The sequence below is a fragment of the Nestor notabilis genome, unplaced genomic scaffold (assembly GCF_000696875.1).
Source record: "Nestor notabilis isolate BGI_N333 unplaced genomic scaffold, ASM69687v1 scaffold12704, whole genome shotgun sequence".
Classification (NCBI taxonomy): Eukaryota; Metazoa; Chordata; class Aves; order Psittaciformes; family Psittacidae; genus Nestor; species Nestor notabilis.
Window position 1 is genome coordinate 72,219 of NW_009924313.1, and position 7,992 is coordinate 80,210.

Here is a 7,992-nt window from a genome sequence, read left to right on the forward strand (position 1 = left end):
AGAAGTATCAGCCTAAAGCTTAGACCTGAAACAACTCTACACTTGAAGAACTGACTACAAACCCTAGTCTCCTGCTTTACTCATGGACTGATACCTTCTGCAAAATTCTCAGGGCTACCAAACTATTAACAATTGATCTAGGTACCTCGGAGAACAAATCAAGCTTAAAGCTTTTACTGAAAACAGGCTGTCCGATTTATTTTAAGCAAGAAATAAGTCTCTTCTGAGCCCTGAAAAATACGCCTTTTTCTTCCTGGCTGACATTCAGTTTTGAAAGTAGAGTTGCTGGTAAAATTTACTTTTTCAGAATGCATTCTGTAACTGGTCAGAGAGGGAAGCAGAAATGCTTGCGCACAGGCAAAGAAAAGGATCCAAAAAAAAAAAAAAAGAAAAAAGAAAAAGAAAAAGATCAAATACAGTGCATACATGAGTTCGTGCAAACAGCAGAGAATGAGCAGGACTGAATAAACAGGCTTATGAACTCTGGCTACTTTGCTCTTGCCATACAGAGCAGCTTTAAACAAAGGTAGTCGATCTTTTAATTTCAGTTGCTTTTGGAGCTGCACAAAATAAAGCTGTGGCAAGTGCTGTTCATAGTCACCAGTGCTGTTGTGTCAATACCTGTCCTCAAGTAATGAGACGCATCTTATAGTGCCTCTTTTTATGCTTCCCATATGTGATTTTTTTCCCCTAAATAAAGGAAGCAAAATTGAGCTAAGACTAAGCTCTTGTCAGAAATTTTAGGGTTGCTAACGTAACACAGCTATCAAGGTATTAGAAGAGTGATAAACAGGGAAGAGTTGGATTCATACAGCTGAAGAGACATGGACAGGTACTTAGATCAAATGAGATTTTTGTTAGGTACTGAAGAGTTGCACATGGGAAGTAGCTACTAGTGACCAGAGAAACACAACTCAAGTAGAAAATTCACACAAGTGTGCAAATGATCACATAAGTTTAAGTATTTGTATTCTTCTGCTAGATAGAAGCAAGCATATTTTCTGCTACATATTATCATACTAGCTTTAGTTATTACTCTGTTTAAAGTGGGCCTAGCCTGTACTCAGCTTTCACTGCTCTTTCTTCAAGTCAATAATCCTCTGTGAAGTGTTCTGATAGGAGTTACAGGTGTTATACTTATTTTTACTGAAGTACAGTATGTTGTAAAAGAAAGCTCTTTAATACAAACATTTCACTAACCCTCTATCATCACATACTCCTTTAAAAAAAAGCCAACAAGATTCGTCATTTAGACAACTATTCTTGGTGAACATACAAGTTCAAATTACACTGTGGTTACCCAAGTCATGAATTTAGCTGTCAACAGAAACTTCAGCTATATTTAATAATAAATTTGACTTCCCCCACAGAACGATGGGATTTCACAGGCACAACCTGCAATCCAGATGTTAAACAGTCATGATTACTATTCATGAGAAAATTCCTTCAATTTCTGTAAAGACAAGTGAAATCAGTGAACCAAGACAGCTTCCCCGTGACAAGAAAGCACTGGAGTTCAGTAAACAACAGCCTCCCGGATCAGAAGGGAGAATAAGACAGTTAGAGCTTACCAGGCCATACAACTATATCAGGAACTCGCTTAAACATTCCTTCCCTGAGTATAAATATCTCATGTAGGCAGTGACCTGAAACACAAACAATAACAAGTTTAAACAAGAAAGCATCAAAAGTAACACAGTTACATAAATGAGGTTCTCTTACCATGAGCTCTGAATACTCTATCTTCTGCATCCTGCGAGTATGAGATTTTAGTGGCTCTAAGATCCTGAAGAAATTCTTCATTTACAATGGATGGAGGTACATCATTAATATTTAAGGTTGCCTACAAGAAAATAAGTTCATTAAAAGGTGGGTTCACTTTCATAGCATTTCTGTACAAGAGTCACTCAAGTTTCAGAACAGGAGAACTGAAAGTTTTTTACTACTGCACCTTTTATTTTACATACACTCTTAAAAATAAAATCAGGAGTTGCAGGAACCAGCGCTGTGTGCTCGAAGGTCTATCATGAAAACCTTGCTGGCAAGTTAACTGACATCACTTTCAACTCAAAGACAAGAATATGTTTGTAATTTTGTTATAAAGCTATAAGAGAAGACTATGGACTGCTAATGACACATGAAGGAGCTTCCTTACAGACATACCACCAAAAAGCATTTTGTATTAAGTGTTCCACATAGTCAAAGAAACACAGACCTTTTTTTGGACAAGCCTTGTCTATGCTTCTACCAAAAAAAAAAACAAACCACGGAGAGAAGGATACTTGCCCAATCAAGTTTTTTCTCCTGGAATGGAGTTTTGCCTATTTTTGCTCTATACAACCTCCAGAACAGTTGATACTTTTTTCCAAAATGTGTCTTAAGATAAAGGCTTAGAGTATAGCACAGTTACAAGCTACCAGCAAGCAAAACAGAGATTGTCTCCCATCTGCCACCACAGCAGCACTCTATTCTGAATGGCTTAAGTCTCAAAGTCATGAGAGATGAAGAAGGGAAGGTTTAAAATTCAACAGGCAAGTTTCCAGGTAGTTCAGAGATCCACTGTGATGGAACTTGCCTACTAGTGTCCACCATACAAGAAACTATGTAAGATTATGCAGTGATTAGGAGTACTTACAGGGATAAATCAGAAGTAGTATCTACCAGTGATACATTGGCAACTGATCGCTAACAACATTTAGAGGTTCAAAATGATTGCCAAATATTTGTTTCAGAGTTTTCATGTGGAGGAACACATGACCTCATAAAAATAGTTTTAACAATTATTTGACTTCTGGAAGAGGGTATGTGCTGCTCTGCCTTGCTTTAAGGCTATTACACTTGAAAAAAAGGTGTCAGACATCTGAGAGAAAGGCTTTTCCCTCCAACTTATTCACTTTGTCACCTACAAACAAGGAAATTGAGATTAAATGTTGTTCAGGTGAGAGGCACAACACTACTGAGAGATCATGATTTTAAGGGGCAGACACAGTAAGTCACAGAGGAAGTCTTGGATTCTTGCTCTTAGCTCTCACTATTCTGCTAATAATGTGGAATCACACAGTGCTGTTCTCTAACCCAAAAAACAGAGCTCTGACAAATTTAAGAAACATAAGAAACAAGCAAATAGGTACCAAATAAGGATCTTTAAACTACTTTTAAAAAAAATCCTTGCTAGCTGTGCTTACATTTTCTATTTTAAACTTTGGTTTCTTCATGGATTTTCAGACAGAACTATTTCATATTATTTCAAGTTGAACGCCAAGTGCTTGAATATCTTTGTTCTCTAAAGGAACATAAACTACTTGAAAGTTGTAACAATTCCTTGCAGGTAGTTTTAAGTATCCTGATTTTTATCTCTTTTCGACAAGTATTTTAATACGTTAGTTTCTCTTCCAGATTCAAATGTTCATATCTATAAAAATCTTCTGCATAAAGCCAAACTAAAATATACCTTTATTCTTATGGGACTGAAATATTTTAAGATTTGTGCACTGAAAGGCTAGACAGGAAGCCTGTGTGAACCAGGTCTAAACTGCTGTCTGTGTAAGTCTGAAAATCAGAAACATGCCATCAAGCCTTGAGCATCACAGAAGCAGGTATGTTTACGGTTGTTAGTTGTAACAGAAAAGTTGCATGCAACAGGAACCCTCCAGCTGAATCATCTTTAACAGTGTGGTCTTGACTATCACCAAGACTAATCTTCAAAGGAACTGGTTCAGCTATTTACTTACTCTAGAGGTAGTTTTGTGATCCAGACTGGCTCCAAAGGTTTTTTCTATCCATTCCTTAAAAGTTGGTAATACCATACCACCTAATCTGTACCTGAAAAGTCAATATTTCAGAGGGTCATTTTTAATTAAATGATTGTATGTCAATACACTTCTTTTGATCCTATGTATGCACAAAAGTTTTATATCAAATTATTTACCTACAAGCCTACAAACCTTCTACACATTTAGTTTTCAGGTAACTGCACATTTCATTGTATCTAGCTGTTCCGTAATCCACACAAAATCAAACCACCACCATCTTCATTTTATTTTATATTACTTTTCTTTATGCTCTTTGGGAATCATGGCATAAGGCTTTTCAGATATCCCAAACTTCCATACACACACACCCTTTAAGAAAGGTCTCTCCCTTTCAGTGGTGTGGAAAGCAGCATCAATCACAGTTTACATGCCAGTTATAGGTAGAGGACGTGTGTATGGACACACGTAAACAGCAGTCTCAGAGACACAAACCCAGTTCAGCACACCTTACGTGTTGTCAAGAAAAACAGTGTTAAAGGTACCTCCCTCATCATCAAAGCGCAGACTAAGAAAAAAGGGACAGGGTTTACCGATCACTGTCCAGGACAGATCAGCAGTGCAGCTTGCCACACACTGGTACTGGGACCGATTTTACATAAAGTCTTCATCAGTGGACTATTCAACTAGGTGAATAACATTAAGGTCTTTTGGGGAGACATACTACACTGATAGGAACTCAGGACTTTAAAAAACCCAAGCAGACAAATGAAGATGGAAGATAACACATAGACAATTGCAAAGCCATCCCACCCCCACAAAAAAAAGGCATTAGTTGTACATTTGGCAGAATGTAGTGGAGCTAGAGAAGGTTCAGAGAACAACAGTAGAGACCCAGGGACCTTACAAGCAGAGACTAAATGGCCCAGGATTCCTCAGCATGGAGAGACAGTGGAAAAGAAGATACGACTCTCATAATCAATAAAGCAGTAGATAGGCCAAAGAACTATCACTCACCTAATTCTGCAACACAGTAAGGGACACTTGGTTTAAAACAAGTATTTTACACAACAGCAACATGGAACTTGCTGCCATGGGATGCTGTAGAGGCAGATAGTTATCAGCAGACTTGAAAGCTACTAGACAAATTTACCGGCAACAGATCTATAAGTAGATACTGAAAGGATGAAGCATCTTCAACACCTTTGCAGATGCCTAGTCTCCTACTTCCACTTCAAACACTCTCCTTTTGCTACTGGGACAAACTATTCCATAAAAACTACACTGGTGTGGCCCAACAGGGCATTTGTAATATCATCTATCCATCTGAGAGACAGAATACAGATGGGGGAAGGCAGGGAAACTACCATTCTCCTCCCATTCTAGAACAGCAACTATTAAGTACTCATCAGTCAAACAGCAGCCCAAATGCTTCCTCCTGAAAAATGAAATAATCCAAGTCTAACCCTTTACCATTTTTATCTTCACACTGCCTGGATTTTCTGTGCAGCACAACCTACCCCAGATAAACTAAAAATATCAGATAAAAGAATGAGTAACAAAGTGGTAAAATTCAGAATCCTGGCAAAAGGAGACACATCACCAAGATCTTCCTAAACATTATACCGTAAATTGAAGTGCCTAAGACAAGACTTTGCATTTTCATCTGGGCCTGAAAATTAAGAAATTAATGACTGAAATGCTCAACATCCCAGTTAGGTTTTTGCACCTTTGACTCAAACTAGCTCAATACTAGTTCACAAACTCAAAGACCAGAAATGAATTTTTTCTTAAGTACAGGACGTATTTAAAACATATTTCCTTTACCCATTCTTTTTATTCACTCTACCAAAAAAAATGTATTTTTTAAACCAGGGAAGAGACTGCAAGACTACTGCCCAATGACACAGAAAAAGTAAGATATCAAGTGACAGGCCTAAATCCCACTTGAAGAAAGGTGAGAGATCCCCAAGTAGACTTAATTTTAATATAATTTCCCCCCCCAAAAAAAACAAACCCAAATTTCTCAGAAAAACAAGCTTGCTATACAAAGGGCTAGTAGGTACTAATTCAGAAGTGTGGCCACTACAGAACATAACTGATGAGCAGTTTTTATTTTTAAGCACAGGGGATAAAGTAGCTCCATGCACAATGGTTAAGAAACTCAAACACCAACTTTTAATAAAGTTTAATAAAGCATCTTGTTGATGTTTGAGACATCCTCAAAACTGTACAGACCTGCTGCATGTCACTAAGGCTTTATAACACGGTGCAGATTCTTAGTCTGATTCTATTCTCAAAGGGAAGCTTAATGCATATATATATAATACCTCTAATAAACCTTCCAGTAAGCCACCCCATCTATTTCGCTACACAGTAGACTACTGTATATAGAATTCAGTAAACCTGTTAAGTGCAGAGCAACTAATGAGCTATTCTACGAGATAAAGCAAGTTTTTTGCCTTCTTTGGATTAACTGAACAGTGAAAGTTTTAAAAATTCTTTCCAAAAAGATATTAAATAAGATACTTCCTTTATACAAGTTTTCAACTTGCCTTTTTCCTGTGAATTCTGCTTGACCCTTCTTATTGAAGATGAATTTGGAGTCATTATATCCCCATCCATTCCATTTCAGAAGTTCTTGCCTTAAAGGGAGAGATAAGTGAAACTGTTAGTATACTGTAAGCCTGAAATGATTTGCAGTTATATGGCTTTGGATTAACAGTCTTATCAGATAGCAGTTCAAGAAATCAAGTACATATCCAAAAGCGCATAGCTTAACAGCTAAAGGTAATTCTGCAACCACAACCACTACTTCTTCAGATTGCATCCTAAGACTTGAAAGACAAGATGCTTTATAAAAACAACCACCAGCTTAAGTCAATGCACACTCTACGGTGATACTCTCAAATTGAGAAGAGTAATACTTGAAAGATGTTTAAATTATACAGAAATACTAACACACAAATAGGTAATAGCTAAATATTTACAGAATGAAAAAGACACTTAGATTATTATACTCTGTCAAGAAAAAAATTTTAAATGTCGGGTTTTTTGACATCGCTGCTGTAATCCTACTGCATTCGTAATAACATTCACTTGATGAGGCACTCTCAGACATATTTGGATTGAAAACACATTCTGGAAAGCAAAAAAAACCAAAAACCACCAACCCAACAAAAACAAATCCCAAGAACTGCAGTAATAACATACCAAATACAACCAATGTGCCACTGTAAGAAAGGGAACACTAAAAACCTAAACCCACAAGTGCCAAAATACAACCACTAAACTGAAATGCTTTAAGCACAACCATACCAAAACAAGAGGATCTCTTAATTATGATGAAGTCTTGAGAAGTGTATCATTGTAAACATATTTAAGACTTAGGGATACACAAACAGTAAGTAACTTTTTAAGCAAAGTTTGCTATTTATTTACATTAGAAATGAAGTACTAACCTAAACCCTGAACTTCATTAATAAACAGGTATATTCAGGAAGTCTGAAAGCAGATCATTTACCTCACTCTGCTATACACAGTGAATGTAGATCTTACTCTTTGACTGTGTAATATGACCAGGGGTGACATCTTCTGAAAGACCTTGGGATTCAGAGAAAGCACTGCCTCAAGTCAGTTTTAACTCCAGCATTATACACAAGATATCTGTGTGACAACTGATTACCAAAGGTCTTCATTATAAAGATATTAACATAGGTTGCTGCTGTCAGTGTCGTAAATTGGCTTAATCAAAACTCATTTTCTTCAAACTGCCTGTACACAGGTTTTAATTAATCAAATGGAAAAAAGCCATGGACATTTCATTACAATTGTTTGAATCAGATATTTCAGCCAGCCTTTGACAAATCTAGCACTTCAAGCAAACTTCCAATTGCCGAGTACTGAAACTGCTCTATACAGCAGTGTGAAATAGCCATAATATGTTGCTCTTCCACACTGAGGAATTCATTCTAAAATTTCAGCCAAAATTAAACTGTTTGAGCAGACAGTTATCCAGATACAGAAGCCTCCCTGTTTGGCTGCCTCTTCTCTCTCAATAGACTTATCTTTACACATGTAGTGTCCACACAGAAAAGGACATGGGTCCACTCATGTTTGATAGCACAGGACTGCACTGTGCTATTGTACTGACATGAGAGATTATGGAAAAGTGTTCATAATGTACATTATGCAGTCTTGCCAATTTTTACATATTCTATATATGTATTCTATATATGTATAT

The 7,992-nt window shown here is 36.9% G+C and overlaps 1 protein-coding gene across 1 annotated transcript in view; it reads right to left on the reverse strand.

The window, feature by feature from the left end:
* The window catches only part of AGPS (alkylglycerone phosphate synthase), a 38,013-nt gene extending 31,611 nt beyond the window's left edge, over positions 1–6,402 (reverse strand). Inside the window, exons 1-4 of the mRNA XM_010012547.1 lie at positions 6,305–6,402; positions 3,732–3,822; positions 1,723–1,843; positions 1,572–1,646 (exon numbers count right to left, since the gene is read on the reverse strand). Coding sequence (XP_010010849.1) covers positions 1,572–1,646; positions 1,723–1,843; positions 3,732–3,806 — 271 coding nt within the window. The 5' untranslated portion in view covers positions 3,807–3,822; positions 6,305–6,402. The remainder of the gene's footprint in view (positions 1–1,571; positions 1,647–1,722; positions 1,844–3,731; positions 3,823–6,304) is intronic.
* Between the last annotated feature and the right edge of the window lie 1,590 nt (positions 6,403–7,992).